General features: G+C 38.2%; 1 protein-coding gene across 3 annotated transcripts in view; it reads right to left on the bottom strand.

The window, feature by feature from the left end:
• Positions 1 to 2,246: 2,246 nt before the first annotated feature.
• IMMP2L (inner mitochondrial membrane peptidase subunit 2) overlaps positions 2,247 to 23,410 on the bottom strand; it is a 480,812-nt gene continuing 459,648 nt past the window's right edge. For all 3 annotated transcript variants that reach the window (XM_064142892.1, XM_064142893.1, XM_064142894.1), the window contains one exon: positions 2,247 to 2,699. In XM_064142892.1, coding sequence (XP_063998962.1) covers positions 2,580 to 2,699 — 120 coding nt within the window. In that variant the 3' untranslated portion in view covers positions 2,247 to 2,579. The remainder of the gene's footprint in view (positions 2,700 to 23,410) is intronic.

Genomic DNA, 23,410 nt, shown 5'->3' with positions numbered 1-23,410 from the left:
TTACATGATATAGCACCCCTTATAGAGCATGCATGTAGCTCTTGGTTCTACTTCACCTGTCATTTTATACTTACCTATCTCTGAATCCTTCTCCTCCACTGGAAAATAAGTTCTTCAGTCCCAAAGAATTCAAGGGACCTTTTTCACAATGTAGCTGATGCAGACACACTTTGAGGTACCTTTAGACAATATGAATAGAAAAATATAATTAAGATAATCACTGAGGAACAAAAGCCTTTGCTTTTGTGGATAACCTTCTGGCACTGTTTTCGCAAAACATGTCCCAGTGAACCAGAGCAGCCAACCAAATATTCCAGCTGTTCAATACATGTAACTCCAGACCAGTTGATACTCATGGAGGAGGAGAAGGAAGGCACTAAACTAGTGGAAAGAAGGCAAATGAAGGCATGAAAAACTCAGAGAAATAAAGCTCATCTAACCTGGGGTTATTCTGTTTCTTTTTATATTTCTTTCTTTCTTTGTCCTTTCATGGATGTGTGTTTGTACCTTTGTCACCAAAATTATGTCTGCAGTAAATTTCTTGAACTCATTTCGGTATTCTTAATTAATTTGAAGGGAAAAAAAAAACCAAAGAGAAAAGAAAATATTGGGAACTACTGTTTTCAATCACTCAATGCCAATCAATCATTGTGACTTTAGTGTAATTAACATTCCAATAAAGTGCATTAGTTTTAACTAAGATGAGTTCAGAGACCTGTGGAACAGCTATTTGGAACAAAGAGTGATCATGGCACACATAGACAGTAATGTTTTCAGAGAGTGTACAGAGTTGGAGCATTTTAGAATAGTGGTAGACATAATAGGGAGTTTTCATGGTGGTTGAATCTATCACCTAACCGATATGCAGACGTGCGTCTTCAAAGAGCTACAGACGTTTTCATCTTGTCTGAAGTTCTGATAATTGCATGATTTTAGCTGAAATGTTTGAAGATCTTAGTGCAATTGGTTAGATTTTTTTTAATTACTATCCTGTCTGAGGAAAAATTCAATAACCATAAAAAGCTGGCTCATACAAATCAGCAGCTGAAAATGTGACATTTTTCATGGGTTTTTCACTGACAATGTAGAAGCTTTAGTGTATATTCATAGAATGTATTTATAACATTAGCTATATAATACAGTATTTATAATCTAATATTAATTAGATTTATTATTTACTATTAGATTTATTATTATTATTATTAGATATTCTTTATAATCTAATTACACTTTCAAGGAAATGTGACAATCAATGCTATCAAGAAATTAATTCAGAAATTAATGAAATATTGCCTTCAGATATTGCAATATATGATATATTTTAACTGAATATTTACTTTAGAAAGATGTAGAAGCAATGTTTGTATAAAGCAGCCCTGGATAATAAATTAAAAATAAGTAATACATACTCAGTTTAATATTAAACACAAGCTGTATTTAAAAAAAAAAACAACAATAAATCTCATTACCTTTTTGAGAACATTTATGACATATGTGATTAACCTTTCATAGGATCACAGAATTAACCAGGTTGGAAAAGACCTTTGAGGCCTACCATGCAACACCATCTTTTCAACTAAATCATGGCACCAAGTGCCACATCGAGTCTCTTTTTAAATACTTCCAGGGACAGTGACTTCACCATGCCCAGGCAGCCCATTCCAATGGCCAATCACTGTTTCTGTGAAGAATTTTTTCCTACCATCCAACCTAAAACTCCTCTGGCACAGCTTGAGACTGTGTCTCCTAATTTTGTCATTCCTTGCCTGGGAGAAGAGGCCAACCCCCACCTGCCTACAACATCCTTTCAGGTAGCTGTAGGGAGCAATATGGTCTCCCCTGAGCCTCTTCTTCTCCAGGCTAAATCCCAGGTCTCAGCCACTCCTCATAGGGCTCCAAGTCCTTCACCAGCCTTGTTGCCTTCTCTGGACACATTTGAGCATCTCAACATCTTTCTTAAATTGAGGGGCCCAGAACTGGACACAGTACTCAAGGAGCAGCCTGATCAGAGCTGAGTACAGGGGCAGAGTGACTTCCCTGGTCCTGCTGGCCACACTACTCCTGATACAGGTGAGGATGCCGTTGGCATTCTTGGCCACACAGGCACATTGCTACAGAAGTACTGATTGTTAAATATTATAAATTATAGTATAACTCAAAGGTTATCATGGGTTTCATATTCTCTTCAGTGCAGTTAATGATAATAATAACGTTTCCATCCCATTACTAAAGAAACAAGCTTAATGTATAAGATTAAAATATTTTATTAAGGGTTTTAATAATTTCTTATCCAGAGAAGCACAGGTACAGACACAATGTCAAGCATTTTAACACTTCAGAAAAACTGAACATCTAAACCTTCTACAACCAATTATTTCAAACCAAAGTCATGCACAATGCACTATTGCTCAAGACTCTTCCAAAACACCTAAAACAAAGAAACTTTACACTTAAGTTGGCATTTTAACAGGAAGATGTTGCATGTCTTTGTTGGTGTGGTACCTGATGTTAAAGCACGCTTGGTCAAAGCTCTTCCTGATCAAACTCCACAAAGGTGTCTTTCTATCTGAACGTTCAGATCACTCCTGCTCTTTAAGAAGTGGTTTACGCTCTGGAGGTAGCATTGGCTGTAGCTTCTGCCAGCGCTGTGGAGGCCAGAGAATATGAGTAGCTCGAGCATGCAGAAGTCCAAGAGAAACCTGTAACCAAAAGAAAAATAATAATAAAAAATATTAAATACTGCAATAAAATGTGGAAAAAAGAAATCACATGATGGTTTGTTGAACGAGATAATACGCAGCAGACATCTTTGTATGCATGAGGAGTGTCTCATGTATGCAACAAGAGGAAAAGAAAACCTACTTCAGTAGCAGTACCTTTTTTTTAATGAAACATTTAGTGGATGCACATTCAGTGCTTGCTGAAATGCACTGGCTGTAGCAAACATGAAGGAGGAATGGTTTTTTTCAAGTTCAAGAAAAACAGCTAATCAAAACAATGAGGCATTCTATAATCCAACTTTTGGGTGTCAGTTATTCTGGGTACAGCAGAACAAGGCTCAGGTCTATCTTATGAATTAGATTAACAAAATCTGTGTCTCATATGTAAGCTATGTACATTAACTGCACCAGCACAATGGAATTTCTAAACACTTGTGCTTTCTGTTTATCACTGTCCTTCAAAAAACCATTTTGTCTCCAACCAAACCAAATATTTTTAAGTTTTGAGACCACTTCCACTTCATTCATGTGTTTTGCAAATGCTTTTTATTTATTATTTGTGAATATTTTAGTTCAATAAATCAAAGTTGTCTACAACTACCTGAAGGGGCATTGTAGCCAGGTGGGGGGTGGCCTCTTCTCCCAGGCAATCAACAACAGAACAAGAGAACACAGTCTCAAGTTGTGCCAGGGTAGGTATAGGCTGGATATTAGGAAGAAGTTCTTCACAGAGAGAGTGATTGGCATTGGAATGGGCTGCCCAGGGAGGTGGTGGAGGCACCATCCCTGGGGGTCTTCAAGAAAAGACTGGATGAGGCACTTAGTGCCATGGTCTAGTTGATTGGATAGGGCTGGGTGCTAGGTTGGACTGGATGATCTTGGAGGTCTCTTCCAACCTGGTTGATTCTATGAAAGTAAATATTGATATTGCTTACAAATGAATCACTTATGTATGGTATACTTTAGAAAACTGAATTACTTAGAAAACCTTGAAAAAATTACAGATGAGGCTCTTAAAAAATGGTATGACAGGATAACGAGTAACTGAATAGAAGAGTCACATTTTAAAACTGTCATAATAAAACAGATCTCCAATGTCCATATTTAACACTAAAATTAAGTAATTTGTTAAAGAGTTATCTCACTTAATTTGAAAAGTCTGCAGGATTGACTTCTACATCTTAAATTATTGATTTAGACTTCTGGCAACAATAGCAAGAAGTAAGCTTCACACTACTATGAAGTATTCAGTGTAAACAAAAAAAGTTACACATACTACAAAAACATATTTTGAAATACTGGAATGTCTCTGTCTGTGAAAAGATGACATTCAGACTCCTAAGGAGACAGTAGGCTTGGAAGTCTATGAAATTATGAATGTCAGAAATAAAGAATGCATAGGTTTTATTTGCCTACTATGTAAATTCTCACAAGAAGATGCAAAAATTAGATAACTGTCACAGGCTGTGATACCATAGTATCAGGGGCTAACAAGAGACGGGGAAAAGCAAGCTGATACAAGCCAATCCAATCCAATCCATTTATTGCACCCCAAGCATGGGCTTATATACTTTCTATCAGAAGGCTACATAATAGGATCACAAAATCATGTAATGACTCTGGCTACACACACCTGCATTAGGACTACGTTAGGAATACACACTACTTGGCATAGACATTCTTCACATTCTCTCAACAAGATGTGTATTGTGTCTGGAGATTCTAAGTCAGCAGAGATAGGTGAAAACCACAGACTCCAGGATTACACTTGTTTACATTTGCTACACCAGTCTCTGAGGTCATTCCAACCCTCTAACAGTAGTTGTGAACTCATGCACTCTCTCCCGTCCATGGCTTGTTTTCTACCATATAATATGCAGACAATTCTATAAAATCATTGCATTTAATATTACTATATCCAACAGATAACACCTTTAACATCCTGTAGTTCTATGATATTGTCTTAAAGAGTTTATAAAGCCAATAAAAAGGAAATACTTCAATGTGCATGATTACATGATACTTGTATACATTATACAGTATACTGAAAAGACTAGATGAGATTAACAAATTTGTTCAGAAAATAACAGAATCAGAGAATTACAGAATGCTAGGGGTTGGAAGTCATCTCCAGAGATCACTAAGTCCAACCCCCCTATAAAGCAGGACCACTTAGGACAGTTCTCATAGGAACGCATCCACATGTGTTCTGAGGATCTCTAGAGAAGGAGACTCCACAACCTCTATGGGCAGCCTGTTCCAGTGCTCCATCACCCTCACAGTAAAAAAACCCAATTGTTTCTCATGTTAATAGAAGCAAAGTCCACTACACATTACTGAATATCAAGTAATTGTAGTCTCTATACTCCATATCAGGAAACACCAAGGGGAAAATTATATACTTGTTCTTATGCTCTAATGATACAGTATTGGCTGTTGTCAAATTTGGGAGTTAAATGTATTTGTTTTGAGCTGCTACATTCCTGCTTCAATTTTTGTGTACACTCAGATCTTCAGGTCCATTCCATTTCTCACTGATAAAAAAAAATAGGTTATTTCAGCAAGCAGGTAATTCAGCATTTTATGAAAATAGACACCAAATAGGCCCCCAGGAATAGCTTCAGCTAATTTTCTTGATTTAATTTTATAGAAATAATGTATATTCACCAGTCTCTCTCTACTATATAATCAAATCAGTGAAGCTGAAGTGGTCTATATCTAATTCCACATTCTGTAGCTTGATGAAGCAGGTGCTGAATTACTTGAATATAATTTGGTTACTTAATAATCCATGATATCTAAAATAAGTAGATCACAAAAATTACAGTCTAGTATCACATTTCATTTGCTTGATCCTGTGCATGGATCACTTGTTTTCCAGATCCACTTCAGCTTATGTTCCTATATATAAGCAAAGGACAACTCTTATTTGACAGGATTTAGCTGCACTTTTTTAAAGTCTTGACATACTTCTATGTGGTTTGTTGGATATTTATGGAACTCACAATATCCTTTATCTTAATTATGCCATAAACTGGTCTGCAAATGTAATATTACTATGGGGATTCTTTTCCCTGAGTATACAGCGTGATGGAACACACATTACAGGCTGGTGCAAAAATATAAAACCACAGCAAACCCCACCATTGCACATAAAATGTGACAGCATTAGTACAGGGGAGGGGGGGGGAAGAAGTTAAAATACTCTTCTCAAACACAAATAACATCTTGTTTTCAAAGCTCTGTTTTTCTGAGTGTGCTGCTTGTTATTGATGTCAGTAGGAGGTCTGCATGCAGACTGAGAATAAAATAAATGAATCAAAAATTGTTCAAAGCTGAAGCTGGGAATAATTTTACCCAGAGGATTTCTTCTACTGACTGTCATCTGACTTGTAACTAATAAAGAAATGTCCTTCCCATAAACCAGATTTACAGAACAACACGACTAGTGATAGAAGGGAATAATAGGTGTTGTCAGTGATGGAAGTCTTCACTGAAGAACAAACGACATTGATGCTGTAGTACTTATTCTGTAATAACTTCAAGGCTTTCTTTAAAAGCATCTTTATGTTTGATTTCTGCAAACAACCTTAATAACTTTTGTCCACTGCCCATTATTATTATTATGCAGTTACCGGAGTAGCTATGAATTTCACTGAGGAAGAACAGAACCATTTGCAGAGAACAAGCTGCCCTTGTTAATGGGTTTACCCTCATCAAGGTTAAATATGGACACAGGGTGAACTGAGAGGCTACCCTTTCAGTCACAACAGTGAAATACTGAAATAATGCAGACATTATTCATTCATTTTACTTAAGAAAATGCTTACCTCCTTGAAACATTGTCCTAACTACAAGAAAAAGCAGTACTTTACAGATATACATTCTTCAAGGAACATTTTCATTTACATACACTGATGTTGGAACTGGATGATCCTTGAGCTCCCTCCCAACCTAAAACATTCTATGATTATGAACTATTTATTATTGTTGCTGTGACAACAATAGATGCCATGTTGAATTGAACCCATATTATTTTCCTAACCTGAGCTGCTTAGACTTTTTTTTTCTTTTCTTTTTTACATCCTTGAATATTTAATTGAACAGCTGAGAAGTTATTCTGTTAACACAAGAAGAATTGTTTTCCAGAAAATTGAATGAGTAATACTGTTTTGACACTGCTACTGTGATAAAAGCATTTTTCATCAGTCTGCTCATTGTTAGCATGTTAGTTGTATAGAGACTGATTGGTTTTGGCACTGCACTAGGGAAAGATAAGCCTAATCTTAATAGTGCTATCTGTGGTGTTATTTACAACTATCTTGCTCATTGTATCCTAACAGGTTGTAATAAATGAACATTTATTACTACAGAGACCTATTACTATCACCTTGAAATAAGTCACTTAAAAATACTCAATGATTTACAGACTGTACTCTCCACCTCTTTATTGTGTTTGCCATTTGACTCCTCCACTGTCTCTCAGCATGATGCCTTTTTTAATCCCAAATCACAATGGGTAAAGCAGTGTTAAATCTATGCAAAGTCTAATGCTTATATGTGGCATTCAGTAGTAAACATCAAGTCTGGGTCTTCAGTTCTAATTTCAAGAAAAGGCAAAGTCCAGATAAGCAGGTGACCCTAATAAGGATATTCTCAGCTTTACCAGGATATGTAGTTCTACCCAACCTAAATTTGGGTACTTTTTTCCTTGAATCTGTAGTGATTTTTCTCTAGCCGACAGTTGTGCTGGGGGAAGTATAAGGTGGATGTTAGGAGGAAGTTCTTCAGAGAGAGAGTGATTTCTCACTGGAATGGGCTGCCCAGGGAGGTGATGGAGGCACCATCCCTGGAGGTGTTCAAGAAAAGACTGGATGAGGCACTTGGTGCCATGGTCTAGTTGATTGGCTAGGGATGGGGGATGGGTTGGACTGGATGATCGTGGAGGTCTCTTCCAACCTGGCTGATTCTATGATTCCATGATTTTGTAACAAAATTAAAATTGGAAATGAAGCACCATTGAATATAAATTCTATTGGTCAATTAGTTTTACTTTCACTATACCGAAATTCTGGAAGACTTGGAATGCCAAATTTGGATGGAGATTGAAAACCGTGTAAAGGGACCAGGCTAATGAGAAAGGAAATAAAAAGTGTTCTAAAATATTTCAGTCTGCAAAATCTCAAAGAGAACCTCAGGATAGAAACACCTAGGCAACTATGCAGTGTCTCAGGTATGATACCTATAAAAATATATAGCATGGGATAGCTACTTGTGTCAAATTAGATTGCTTGTCTCTAAGAAAGGTTGTTGCACTGAGTTTTGATATTAGATTGTAGGTGTAAAGTGGTCTCACAGAGAATTCTCCCAGTAAATTAATCTCTTGAAAAAAAATCCATACTCTAATGGAAAGTAAACATGACTGCTATTACACTTCATTTTCTGTACATGTTTGAACTTTGAAAGAACTGCTATCAAGTGTAGTAGGAGCAGAAAGGCTCAATAAAAACAAAATCTTGTGGATTACAGTAAAATCCCAGAGAAACCAATTCTTCTAGTAGAAGTACCTAGTATAAAGTGCGATAGTAGAAGAAACAAATATCTTTGACCTCCTTCTTGTGTGAATGTAAGAATAACACCAAGATGACAATGGATTGTTTTGTAAATAAAGTCATACCACAACAGGCGTTCTTTAGCTTCTATCAGCTCACTGAAAGGTGGTGTAAGAATGTGATAACTAGGGAAAACTAGTGATTGATTCCTTTCAAATATATAGCAAAATGCTCCATTATTCATTCTTCTTGTAACTGAACAAATCAGACCTAATGGATCCATACAGATCTAGTGACAAAGAAAAGGATGAAGCCCATTAATTTTCTTAGTAAGTGTTCCATTATGGCTCCATTAGTCTGATAGCTGAAACAGCAGCTCCAGCTACATATAAAACATCCTGTATGTGTTTCCTTTCAGAGAGCTACTGTGTAATCAGAGAAGGTCCTTATTAAAGTTGTCAAACTCAGAAGTATTCATTTAGATCGAAAATGTATTATAAGAAATCCTGAAAATATATACATGAAAATCTATATAATATGAAGCCTTACATTCATTTATTTTATGTTATTATTTAATACAGACGAACATATAAGAAAGTTTAAACGGTGAAAATACTCACACAATAAGGATGCACATATGCCACTAATACATGCACAGACATAACTGCAAAACAAGATCTAGTAAAGAGAAATATATTTCAAATGCAATGGATGATTCCCAGAATGAATAAAATTTGCATGTTAGTACAGAGTACCTATCTGAAATGAGTATAACAATTGTGACTGCTGCAGTCCAGCATGGGTTTGAAATTTAAGCTATTCATATGAGACGAGGGGAGCATGGTCACTGCACTGCTCAAGTTACTAACTGAACTGAAAAAAATGTATTATACTAAATATCAGGATTGCTCAGTAGCATTTCCATTTGTTCTCTCACGCCTACGTGCCTGTGTTAAAGCCGAATTAACAGAAGAGGTAAAGGAAGGAAACGGTCGCTGGCAATACGCATTATTTCACATATGAGATTTTCCTATAGTTAAATGTGCAGATAGACACGAATTAATCTTAAACCATAATTTACATTCATAAAAGCAGTGCAGATTTAAAGGGAGTCAGTTAAAAAGTACTGTGTGTTTTATTCAGCTCCTGAAGAAATCAGCTGTCAATGTCACGAGTACAAGTATTCCATTAGACGAGTTCTAACTCATAGCATTTTCTTGAAATCACCAAGGGTGTACTACTCAAAAGGACACTATAGCTATTTAACTTCTTCATTCCTTCCCATTTGCTTCTCTGTTTTCTAAAGACATATTTTTAAAACAGAGGTTAGCATATAATATGCTGCTACTACTCCTTCATCTTCAGTAAGCATAGCATTCTTTACAAGAAATTAATACTTCTTGCTTATGATTCACCAAACCATTATGCTAAATAGGTCTACAAAAAGATTGTAAATCCAATCTAGCATTTCTTTCAGATTTCTAGCAATAAAAATGGTGAACTTGCTTAGGGCACAGTATGATATGCTTTGTATGCTGCATATACATAATTATAAGTTAATTGTTTAAAGCTTTTTTAATATTTCACTAAGTGATGAATAAAATTCCTAGACTAAAGAGGGTTGTCATTGAGCCATGTAACTCAGCAGAAGAAAAAAAATGGACTAGCAGCTTTCATGAAAGATCCCCCATTGAAGAGCAATAATATATTTGCAATTCAGTACTGTAAGAATTGATAAATGTGGCAGAAAACAATTATTAAAAGGCATTTATCATCTTCATCTATTAAATGTTACCTATATCCCAAATCTATGCATATTAATTATTCAAGAATACATAAAAGCCTTTGCAATTAATTCCTGTTCAACAATGTGTTGTGTCAGTGCAGAGAGCAGAAGAATGTCAGGCTTAGTGACACTTTTCAGCTTACTACACTGATATTAATTATGTGCATTGTCTTTCTTGACTGAATACTTAGGACACTACACAGAAATGTTGTACAAATTAAGTTGATTTTCAGTTTTGTTCTGTTTCATGTCATTGATTTAGACTTTCATTCTAAAGCTTTGACAAATGCAGCAATACAGTGCAATGAGTATAAGGGAAGGAATCACAGAGCAGCTCCAATAGTTCACACAGTATCCAGGGACTGCACTCTTCCTCTCACTACACTGATCCTCCACAGACTCAGCTCATCCCTGTGGGCTGCTGCTCTAGCAGACAAAGCCATGCCCTTTCTCTGTGGTGCTCTGTGCTCCCAGGAAAGCTGGGCAGAGGCATCCCAGTGCTGCTCTGGGCAGCTTTGGTCATATCTACTGTGACACTCTAAAGAATACAGATGAAAGCCCTGGCATATCCCTGCTCTGCTTCCACTACACACTCACAGATAAAGCACACCCCAATGATGAGTGCCTAGTATTGAAAAGCTGATCAATCAAGCTAAGATGACTGAACAAATTCTACTAATGAGGATCCATATGCACACAAGCTAGGAGAGATGGCTTTTCAGAGCCATTCAGGAGAAATAAAAGGAAAGAAACAAGAGGTACTGTCAGAAGAAAATAGTAGGCTTCAATTTCTAGATAGACTCAAATTCTTCACCACGATAAATGATGTGAAAAAAATCTCACCAGCCAGTTACCTCTTCTATCTTTTTTTTTATTTCCTTTTTCCTAAAAGCTCAGAAAAGTACCTGATCTCATAGGGCAAATATCAGGGCTATGTATGAACTTAGAGAAGTATCAACACTAAAGAATGCTATAAAGAACACTGCATCCCACTGTTCTCTTGCCTGCTGTTAGAATCACCTTCACCCTGAATGGCTCCATCAGAGAGCACTGTGATGGAAGCATTGGAAGTAGCAGACCTCAGGCATTTGAGCAAGTTCATTACCTTAAATTTTACTTGGAAGATATTGGCAGTCATTCAAGACCACATTATAGCAATTATCAAATGCTGAGGTAAGGGGAAAAAAAAAAGGCCATCAGTAGCCAGAAAAAAAAATAATTCAGGGGAATAGATGAAAAAATGCCTCTAAATGAAAAGAAACTGGTACACCTTATGACACTACAACTGTTAGTGGGCAAAGCAAGCTTTATCTAAAGCTAGATCTGTTCATCCTGTTTCAGTGACAACAGCTTGTATATTCAGAAGCAGATCAGTCAGCATACACACAGCTTCATTGTGTTCTTCATCACACATTTCAAGAGTTTCAATGACACAAAAGAGGTTGCTGTAACATTGCTAACAACTTTGGTTTTCTCTTACATTAAAAAGACAATTGTTAAATACACTACTTAACTAAAGCTTAAAAAAAAATCTTACTGTGAGTCTTGCCTATATTTTTTTTATTAAATGGCATACAGAAACAATTTGACTTACAGAAAACATGCTGCTGGCAATATGAGCTATGAAAAGCAATGGGGAGTCAATATCCACCGAGCGGCTAGGATATCAAAATGCCATTAAATAGCAGCATGATGTGTTATTAAACTTATAAAATACTTTTTAATAGAGGTTTTTGTGTGAGGATGGCTGGAGCTTGTCTAAAATGGTAAATTTCATCAAGATAATTGTGTAAACATAATCTCTTTGATTTACCAGGAAAAAAAAAACCACCCACACCATAAATAGTTTAAATCTATAAAAATATTTTTCTCCCTCTTATGACTATAGTAACAGCTATGAATTTAAGAATGCTTAAATACTTCCTTTCTTGGCTTTTACCTGATTTGTTATATTTTTTTGTTAAATTAAATTAAATGTACTAAAACCTGGCTTTTACTTTAGTTGGGGAAAAAAAAATGTCCAAAACATTATTCTTTTTGTCACTAGTCAACTTACTATTACTTAGCATTCTATGTTTTTATGGTACTATGACAGCTACAAAATTGCAAGGCTTCTTGATGCAATACAAATCATATAGCTATCTGCTCATTTCATAACAGAAATCATTATTAAATAATTGACACTATAAACTTATGAATATAATTTCCACATGCTACATAACTAATCTGCTTCACATTCACTCCCCCCCCCCCCTTTATTTTGCTCCTGATTAACTTAAGATAATGGCATTGCTGAGGAAAAATCTTCAGCAGAATAAATCAGAAATATAAGATTCTTATCTTTAATCAGGTACTGTTGCAGATCTTCTTTGCAATCCTGAGTCTGCAAGGAATGCACATCTTATATATGAGCTGAGCATTTAAGTCTCCACAGTCAATGAGGGATCATGTGTGTTTACAGAGAAGGCAATTTTATAAAGAAGTGATATGATAGATTAAAGAATTAGGTCTGACCCACATACCTGGCAGCCCAGAGAAGGGCAGGGGACTACTAGTCTGAATGTTACAGCTCCCCTTTGTTATATGGACACCAGAAAGACAGGAGAAACCTACATTTGAGCTTCTTGACCATAACATTAGAGGTCCAGTTAAGTGGCCTAAACAGAAGTACCATCACTATTTCAGACCTGGGAAAGCTCTGCTGGCCACTGTGCTTCATCATTCAGAAAGTCACAGTCTTCTTCAAAGTCTTGTGTTGCACCATCTAAAGACATATAAATGTCTCAGATACATAAGGACACAAGAAAAACAGTTGTATAGACAACTAGAGCTTTGATATTGCTAGCTTTGAGACCTTTAGTATTCTAATTTGCATTCTTCTTGGCATATACTAGTCAGGGTTTTTTTATCCTGCTTTACCCTTGCCTTCTAGTCTTCCTCATCCTTCCAAAACAAGACACACTACTGTAAACCAAGTAACTCAGACACAGCCTGCATCCTTTCAAAACAAAAAGTTACCTTCCTTATTAGCAAAATACAGCAACCAGATGTGATGGGAGATCATTCAGTGGTTACCATCATGGGTGAAAGCAACTTGGTAAATGAATGTAATTTATTGCCAACCAAAGCAGAGTAGGATAATGAAATAAACCCTCATATCTTAAAACACCTTCCCCCCACCCCACCCTTCTTCCTGGCATTAACCTCACTCTCAAAATCTCTGCCTCATCCCTCAACAGTGATACAGGGAAATGGGAATGAGGGTTGCAGTCCATTCCATGTTGTCTCTGCTGCTTCTTGGAGGTGCACCTCATGACAGGACGCTCTCCTCCAGCCCAGCATAGGGCTCCTCCACAAACTTCTCTAGTGTGAGTCCTTCTCATAAGCTGTTCTTCAGGAACTGCTCCAGAATTGTGGTCCTTCAGGTATAGATTGCACTAGTGCAGGATCCCCTGAGGGATCCTGCAAGCACAATTTATCTAGCATAGGATCTGCAGGTCCTGCTTGTACCTTGCTCCATTGCACACTTCCCATGGGGTCACAGCACCCTTTGGACATCCAGATGCTCTGGTGCAGGGTCTTCTATTGTCTGCAGGTTTATATCTGATCCATCATTAACCTCCATGGACTGCAGGGGGACAGGTTGACTCACCAAGTTCTTCACCACAGGCTCCATGGCAATCTCTGCTATATTGCCTGGAGCATCTCCTCCTCCTTCTACACTGACTTTGGTGTCTGCACAGTTGTTTCTCTTTCATATTTTCAGTCCTCCCTCAGGCTGCACCTGTACGGGTTTTTTCCTGCTTCATAAATATGTCATCACTGATAGACTCATCCTTGGCCAGAAGAGTGTCCATCTTGGAGCTGTCTGGCATTGGTTCCATTGGACACTGGGGAATCTTCTAGCAGCTTCTCATGGAAGACAGCTCTGTAGCCCTGTTGCTGCCAAAACCTTGCCAAAACCCAATACACCAGATTTAATCCACCACTTCAGCATCACAAACTATATTTATCTCAAAGAAATATTAAGCCTTGCTCTTATGCTATACACAGTGTAAGAAAGTAGTAGAAGAATAATGAATTCAGTTGCCTGAATTTAATAAAATAGTCTCTTATAGTTGTAACCAAGCCAAAGTTCAGCAAAGCATGTGCTGAACTTTAAATATTCAAGTAAAACACTTGAGCACATTATTAAAATTAAGTAAAATAAAATTAATATGATTTCCAGTGATCTGATGATCCAGATTTATTAACTCTTTAAATTACTCCATTTTTCAGATTAAAGGTAGCTATTAGGCTATTTTAGCAAGATTTAACCACACAGGACTGCCAGGTCATCAGTACATGAAAAATATTAACACATTTAGGAGCTAAAAGAACTAAGTGCAAAAACTTAACACCACTAAAACTAATTCATTACATGGACCTCTTTCCCTTCCAGTAAGAAAATGAATGTAATTAAAATTCCTTTTAAATGCTTACCTTTGTAATCCAATCTCATTCAAAATATGCTGTGAATCCAACATTTATATGGTACCTCAGTGTTTGGGGGACAGAAATCACAGATTTGGTCAGTAGTAGACTGCATCCATCACTATTCCTATGACACTGGGTCATCCAAGTGCTGTCTTCAATTAGCTGAGGAGACAGCAGCAGTGAAATGTGCAGATAGCATGGTCTGATACATTTTCATCTGTCTGCTCTCGAGGAAATACACTTTTGTAGAGTTATTAAGTTGTTTTCATTTCTCAATGATTTTAGCACTCAGAGGATATGAAAACAAGTGATCTACATTGTAATGGGACTATTACAAACAGTTCATCTTCCAGATTAATTTAGAGTACTAAAGTTCCATCAGCTATGGGTAAAGGCAGTGGAAAGACAGCCACTGCAATTGCAATGGAAGTCTGGCTACTTAAGGGTAGATTCTTTGTTCTCCCATTACAGCCCAGTCTATGCTTGGTAAGAATTCCACATTCTTGGTTTCAAAATACTTTGTGTATTTTCTTATTCATTGAGTCTAATATTTATCACAGTATCACCAAGGTTGGAAGAGACCTCATAGATCATCAAGTCCAACCCTTTACCACAGAGCTCAAGGCTAGACCATGGCACCAAGTGCCATGTCCAACCTTGCCTTGAACAGCCCCAGGGACGGCGACTCCACCACCTCCCCGGGCAGCCCATTCCAGTGTCCAATGACTCTCTCAGTGAAGAACTTTCTCCTTCCCTCAAGCCTAAATTTCCCCTGGTGCAGCTTGAGGCTGTGTCCTCTCATTCTGGTGCTGGCCACCTGAGAGAAGAGAGCAACCTCCTCCTGGCTACAACCTCCCCTCAGGTAGTTGTAGACAGGAATTTACTATTATTGAACAGGTAAAATTCATTCATAAACCTGCAAAATAAGGTTTAATTCCAAATTTCCTGCAGTCACCTATGTTTTCATGCTGCCTGGATTCACATACCACCAGAAGTGAATCTGAAACTTCCTCAGAAGTTTCACCATCTAGTGGTATGCACCATTAACCTATTTGAAGAGCAAATAATTTTAAAACTGGAAGCTGACACCTTGTGTATTTGTAATATGGGGATGTGATTTTAACCCTGAGTGAAAATCATGATACACCAAGTAAGGAGATGGTAGTTAATATCTAATGACAAGGAAAAGTGTAGCTCTTATGAAGTGAACAGATGCAGGGCCAGATTCTCAAAAGTTGGAGGAAAGAAAAAAAAAAATGCAGATAGCACCAAAAAACTTTGGAGTGTAGAGTTGCTTGAACAACCTGCATGATGAAATCAGAAGAAAAACTTCATCCAGAAACTTCAGTAATGATATAAACTGAGTCAGCAACAGCTGAGGGCAAAAGCATCACATTTATACTCAGCAATAGTAACTACTAGCATCTACTCCTAGAGTCCAGTACCTGGTATATCTATTGCAAAGCAGCTCTCTGCAGTTTCTGAATACTGTACATCACCTTTCCTCATTGGCCTTGAAAGCCTTCTGCAGAAATTAATTTGCAGCTATTGCAAAGCCCTCTAGCACACAATTGTGTAAGGAACTTTTCAAGTAGAGATCACATCTGGATAGGATCCTGATGCTTTCCTCCCTGGTAAGTGGCTACAGCTCCTAAATGACTTCTCTGATGCCCTTCTGGCAGTACTGTTATCCTTCCCATGTCTGTGCCAAGAAAAGGGGGCGACCTTTAGCTGGCCTCAATGATTCATCCTCAAGGCCTTTCAGTTGCTGGCTGGTAGCATTCCCCAGGCAGAATGTACCACCACCTCCATGGCTGGGCAGAGCATCACCCTGCTCAAACTCCCAGACTCTCTGCTGCCTAGATTCATTATACTATCAGAAGGAGATCCATTATAAATCCCCAAACACTCTGTTATGAGGAAGGCTGGAGAGAAAGGCACAATCACAAGCAGAACCTGAGTGACATGGGATACAGAAATAATTTCCAAGACAGATTAATTTCCAAGGTCAGCCAAAAGGTGAATTCTCCAAGAACAACAAGAAGCTACATTCTGTGGCATCTGAACAATGACTTAATTCTCTGCCCACAGAACACCACCCTAGAGTAGACCCTGATTGAGAGTAATGGAGCATATCCTATCTCCCTTGTTATGTTTTTAAACCTCGTCTAGATTCAGGAAAGCCATTTCACCTGTGTGATTGCAATGAAAGCAAATTGCTATGGTCAACTTTTCAATCACAAAGAGTAAGGCTTTCTAAACAGAGTTTAAGATTCTTCTCAAAAGAGAGATACAATAAACATGAAATATATAGAATATATATTGTGTCTGCTATCACAACTATTAAAAAAACCAGAAAATGATAGAAGAGGTTTATTCTCAGGGATAATATTTCATCTGGACTCAGTTATGAGCTTTACTTATTAAAGAAGTTTTAACACTTCTTTGGGTTTTAAATATTGAGGTTATAATACATTCAGTTTCTGTTAAGTAAATCTTACTTTTGCCCAGCCCCTGTGACTCTATTTCACATTCTTATTGCCTTGTATTATATCACTACTATCACTAATATTCATTGCTCAAAATGCCCTTGAGCTGATGAAAATACTAGACAGGCTGTATGTCAAAATATACATACACAGATACCCTTCTACAGGGCAACATCTTTTTAAAGCTACGACAATCAAAAAACTTGTGTCCACTTTACCATTCTTTAGTACCTTAATACATAGTCAATTACATTAGTACATAACACATGTAAAGTGTTCCTCTTGTTGAGCATCCTAGGCACTAGGATATTAAGAAAGATATATCATAATCTCCATTATGTCAAATTACATCTTAACTAAATTTGTTGCTGCTAAACAAGCAAGATTGAGTCTGATGATTATCATTTGAGATATCTTACTTAGAGCCATGAAAAACTTAATCCCTATTTAATTAGCTTTTGAAAAGGGTTTATAATATCAGAATTCACAAACATGATCACAGAACTATTTGTAAATAACTAAAAGTCACAGTTCACAAATAAGATCATATATTAAATGAACCCATAATAATATAATAAATTAAACAAATGTAATAAAATAAACCCACGTCAGATACAGTGCTCTGATGACAACCTGTCAGGTCATTTTATGCTTGATTACTAATAATGACGTTTTTATTATTCTCTTGGAAAAAAAACTCACATTTTTGCCATTAAAAAAGCTTTTCACTTCCTTTTCCCCTCTCAATTCACAACACATTGACATAATCTAAGCAAACACTAGAGGATCACAAATACTGTGTGTCTGACTTCCACGCTGCCACTGTTACAATGTAAGTCATAAAATGAATGGAAAAGTTAACCAGTATGCCCACGAAGCTTTAATTTTTCTTTCTTTGAAAAAGACACTGACATGATGAGCTATGTCATTTCTGTGTAAAATCCTTTTTTGGATTTGGAGAGTGTCACATTGTATCAGGAGTCAACAAGTTTTCATGATATCTCACCCACACAGAAATCTTGGGTGTGAGGGGCTTTTTTTGTTTGCTATTTTAAAAGCATGGCAAAAATTTACAGTAAAGGTTCTGAAAACTTGTCAGCCTTCAAAGTGTAGGCTGTATGAAAGCTGTTTTTAAAAGAGATGTTCAGAAATATGAAGTGTCCTCTTTTTCCATAAATAAGCCACTTGAAACATGGGATGTTTGAAAATGAGCTTGGTAAAGAAAGCCTAAACATTATTTCTGTTAACATCACGTATTTCTTTTCCTATGGAATATCAATAAGATGACAATAACATTAAATGACATGAAATGTCAAAATAAAAATAAGAGGCTTTTTGTTAAAGTAAGGAGAGTAACAGAAAAATAGAAATTATCAATTGGTCATTTTTCTCAACATTTCTTAAAATCACAGACTCGTTTCTCAGTGCATAATCCTGTAATTATTTCAGTTGGAAAAGATCTTCGAGATCACTGAGGTCAACCATTATCACACAGTATCAACAAGGTTGGAAGAGACCTCACAGATCATCAAGTCCAACCCTTTACCACAATTCTCAAGGCTAGACCATGGCACCAAGTGCCACGTCCAATCCTGCCTTGAACAGCTCCAGGGACAGTGACTCCACCACCTCCCCGGGCAGCCCATTCCAGTGTCCAATGACTCTCTCAGTGAAGAACTTTCTCCTCACCTCCAGCCTAAATTTCCCCTGGTGTAGCTTGAGGCTGTGCCCTCTCGTTCTGGTGCTAACTCTACCAAGTCTGGTGCTAAACCATGGTGCCTAACACCACAGCTATGTATCTTTTAAACGCTTTCAGGGATACTGATTCAACCACCTTCCAGGGGAGCCTATTCCAGTGTTTGATAACACCTTCAGTGAAGGTGTTTCTTCTAATACCCAATCTAAAGCTCTCCTGGAGCAACTTGAAGCCATTTCCTCTTGTCCTATCTCTTGTTACTAAGGAGAAGAGACCAACACTCACCTCATGACAACCTCCTCTCAGATAGCTGTAGAGAGCAATAAAAACTCCCCTCTGCCTCCTTTTCTCCAGACTAGATAAGTGCAGTTCCCTCAGTCACACCTTAGACAACATGTTCTCCAAACCCTTCGCGAGCTTGGTTGCCCTTCTCTGGACCTATTGCTACACCTCAATGTCTTTCTTGTATTAAGGACCACCAAACTGAACACAGTACTCTAGGCATGGACTCACCAATGCTGAGTAGAGGGAAATAATCACTTCTCTGTTCTTGCTGGTCACAGTATTCCTAATGCAGGGCAGAATTCTATTGGCCCTCTTGTCCACCTGGGCACACTAGTGGCTCATACATAGCTTGCTGTTGATCTACGCTCACAGCTGCTCTGCCAAGCAGCTTTCCAGACAATTCTCTCCAAGTCTGTAGCGCTGCATGAGCATCCAACAAATGACAGAGACACTCCTTGGTCCTCCTTTTGTTGCTAATATATTTGTAGAAGGATTTCTTGCTGTCTCTAACAGCTGAAGACAGATTCATTTCTAGCTTGACTTTGGCCCTCCTAATTGTCTCCCTGCATGGTCTCACACCAACTTGGTAGTACTCCCAAGTGGACTGCCCCTCTTCCACAGACCATAAGCTTTCCTGAGTTGCAACCAAATCTCTCTGTTCAGCCAGGCTGGTCTTCCTCCCTGCTGATTCATGTTGATTATGATTACAATGTGTAAGAGACTAATTCTTGACAATGATGCTTGCTAGAAAAAGCAAACATAGCCAAAGCCAACAACATTATCTCTGTTCTTTCAAATAACAATACTTGTTTCACATGAGAAGTCATCCCGAGCTGTGAATGTCTTAATGTCTTAGTTTCAAATGTAATTTGAACATTGACTGGAGTCTGGAACCTTTCCTCAAACTGATTACGACTTGTCTGGGAACTAGTTGCAGTAAATTTGAGAGGACTGTTCCTGTAAACTGTAGTTCATGTGTAAAGACACCTGAATCTGACCTTAAGATTTATTTTGTTTCCTCTGTAAAATGAGAGATTAAAAAGAAATCAACCAGATTTATAGAAGACTGTAAAACATGTATATGTCAGAGTTCACCTCTTGAATCTTACTGGTTTCAACTATTAATTTATAGAGCTGTGTGCAGCAGGGCTTAACAATATTATTACTCTGACATAAGTAGAAGACAACATAGTATTGCAGTGTGTAAAGAAAAAAGAAAGGGGGAAAAAAAGAAGAAAATATTTAGTGGGATTATAGGTTTTCCAACCCCTAAAAATAAAACATGAAGTAACTAAAAAGAGAAATATTCCCCTTTAACATTTGGATTTCTATTACAAAATGTTACTGCTACTAAAATTTCTTGTCAGCATTAAAAAGTGTTGATGACCTGAGAAACTTGTTTAGAGAACTTGTTTATCTACCAGAACAAAGTGGAAAAAAACCCAAACCAAACACCAAAAAAAAGGAGAACATCTGTTCCTTCCAAAAATTCTGACTCTCCTTCTGTCCATTTATGGAAGACAAGGTGGGAGAGTCTAAATCCTCTCTTGTGTTCATCAACAAAGATAAAGATTGCCTTTGTTAACTTCAGGGACTCAGACTCGGTGCTTGGCCTAAAGCTCAGGGATGCAAACCAACAGACAACGCCTTGGAAACTCCTGGACCCCAGCCTGGCTGGAATGCCCAGCATGCCTACATCTTAGCTACACAGGCTTCTGTGTATCCAGGGTATGGACAGGTACAGCCAGGGGGGGGGCAGAGGCCTCCTCGGTGGTGCAGACCCCTGCGAATACATGAGAATGCACAGGAAGAGTTCCTGGGGAGCTGTACCTGGACACCGAGCAGAAAACTGTGTAAAAGGCAGGAGGAATGTCTGCCAAAGGGGGTGCACTCCCACCAGACCACCAAGTGTCCTTCTACCAGACTACCAAGGGTGCACTTCCATCGGATCACCAAGCGCACTTCCACGAGACCACCAGGGTGCACTTCTACCAGACCACCAAGGGTAGACCTCCACCAGACCACCGAGTGGACCTCCACCGACTACCAGAGCTGCACTACCACCAGAAGAACCACTGACAAACTCCACAGAAGATCACCCCTGGGCCATGAACCTGTCTTTCTTTCTCCCCTCATCTGAAACTGAGGGTAATATGATCTCAGCTCTTTTCCTTCCCTGCTTCTTCTCTACTGTTCTCTTTATCTCTCCTCCCCACTCTGCACTTCTCTCTCTCTCCCTCTGTTTTGTCCAACCTTATCCTTTAATAAATAGTTTTGTGGTGATATATGGTCTCGTTTGCACCTTAATTTCACAACAGGGAAATCCATAAGAACAGATCTTGCTCCTCTGGACAGAGATATTGTTAATCTCTGTTGTCTGGACCTTGACACAAGGTATGAGCAGTGAGCAGCCAGTTGCCTCACAGACATTCGACTCAGACAGCTATTAGACTATAGTGCAGACTACTGTAAAATTTACAAGCCTGACACAGGGCTTATTAGATTTGAGGAATGTAATTGCATTTGTTTTAGTGGACACTGGATTTAACCCTACTGGGTTATATTGGTATGATCCAACATCTACTGAAGCATATGGAAAAATACCACAAGAGAAATCATAAATTCATAGAATCAACCAGGTTGGAAGAGACCTCCAAGATCATCCAGTCCAACCTAGCACCCAGCCCTAGCCAGTCAACTAGACCATGGCACTAAGTGCCTCAGCCAGGCTTTTCTTGAACACCACCAGGGACGGTGACTCCACTACCTCCCTGGGCAGCCCATTCCAATGGCAAATCACTCTTTCTGTGAAGAATTTTTTCCTACCATCCAACCTAAAACTCCCCTGGCACAACTTGAGACTGTGTCCCCTTCTTCTATTGCTGGTTGCCTGGGAGGAGAGACCAACCCCCACCTGGTGACAGCCTCCCTTCAGGTAGCAGCAGACAGCAATGAGGTCACCCCTGAGCCTCCTCTCTGTTCAGAGCTCCTTAGCTGGATGGAAAAGCAGAGTCAATGATTTTCATTACTATTATTCTTGGCTTATATTGAGGCATTTTTCCTTAATTTGTTGATACTTGGTTTAACAAAGGAAAAGCTCCCTGGCAGTGACAGCAGAACAGTTTCAAGTAATTGGCCTGTATTTGGAATATATGCTGCGTTTTCACCTTCCTCAGAAAGACTGCTGACATGAACATCTTCTCTGAACCAAAAAGAAAGAGGTGCTTGAATCCTGGAAGGATAATAAACACACTAGGGGTTTTGATAGCCTCAGATTAACATCGTTTGAGTCCTGAAGTGAGATATTTTGTGCTGAAATGCTCAGATGTCAAAAAAAAACCTAAAAAGTGTGACTGCTGTGATTACTCATCAAGGTATTAACATTACTCGGAGAAGTCTAAAATATCTCTTAAATTTAGGAGACCAATGTAGACAATTGAGTTTGAGAAAACACCTCAAACTAGATATAGGCCTGCTGCATAGAGACATTTGATTGCAACTCTGAAAAAAAATGAGAGTTTAAGTTCTTTGGAAGAAGGGACAGGCTGCTCAAAAAGACTACAAAAGTTGCTGTGAGGTTCTGCAGGAAGAAAATTGGAAAGGCCAAATCCCAACTAGAAGTTTTTATCTTCAGATGCTAAAGACCACAAGAAATGCTTCTACAAATACATTATCAACAATAGAAGGACTAAGGAGAATCTTGCAATACTTTGGTCACAGCAATCCCATGAAAGGCTACAGGATTGTAGCCACTGTTGGAGTGGGTCCAGAGAAGAGCAACCAATTTGGTGAAGGGTTTGGAGAACATGTTGTCTAAGGAGTGGCTGAGGGAACTGGGCTTATCTAGTCTGGAGAAAAAGAGGCAGAGGGAAGATTTTATTGCTCTCTACAGCTATCTGAGAGGAGGTTGTAGTGAGGTGAGTGTTGGTCTCTTCTCTTTAGTAACAAGTGATAGGACAAGAGGAAATGGCCTCAAATTGCCCCAGGAGAGCTTTAGATTGGGTATTAGAAGAAACACCTTCACTGAAGGTGTTATCAAACACTGGAATAGGCTCCCCTGGAAGGTGGTTGAATCAGTATCCCTGAAAGTGTTTAAAAGACACATAGCTGTGGTGTTAGGCACCATGGTTTAGCACCAGACTTGGTAGAGTTAGATAATGGCTAGAGTTAATGATTTTTGAAGCCCTTTCATACTGAAGAAATTACACAACTCTATGATTCTATACAACTTGAGGATAACTGAAGACTGGCTACATTGTCTGTTTACAAGACACACTCTCAAAATGCTCTTGAAATCCTGTGAGAAGTTCAGTAAACTTGGACTCTCCCACCTAATTCAACAACCTGAACTGAAAATCATGCCAACATCTATAGACATTCAGTGTGAAGAAAACACTTTGATACCA

This window comes from Pogoniulus pusillus, chromosome 4 (genome assembly GCF_015220805.1).
Source record: "Pogoniulus pusillus isolate bPogPus1 chromosome 4, bPogPus1.pri, whole genome shotgun sequence".
Taxonomy (NCBI): domain Eukaryota; kingdom Metazoa; phylum Chordata; class Aves; order Piciformes; family Lybiidae; genus Pogoniulus; species Pogoniulus pusillus.
Note: the sequence above shows the minus strand (reverse complement) of the source record. Positions and strands in the feature narration are given on the sequence as shown.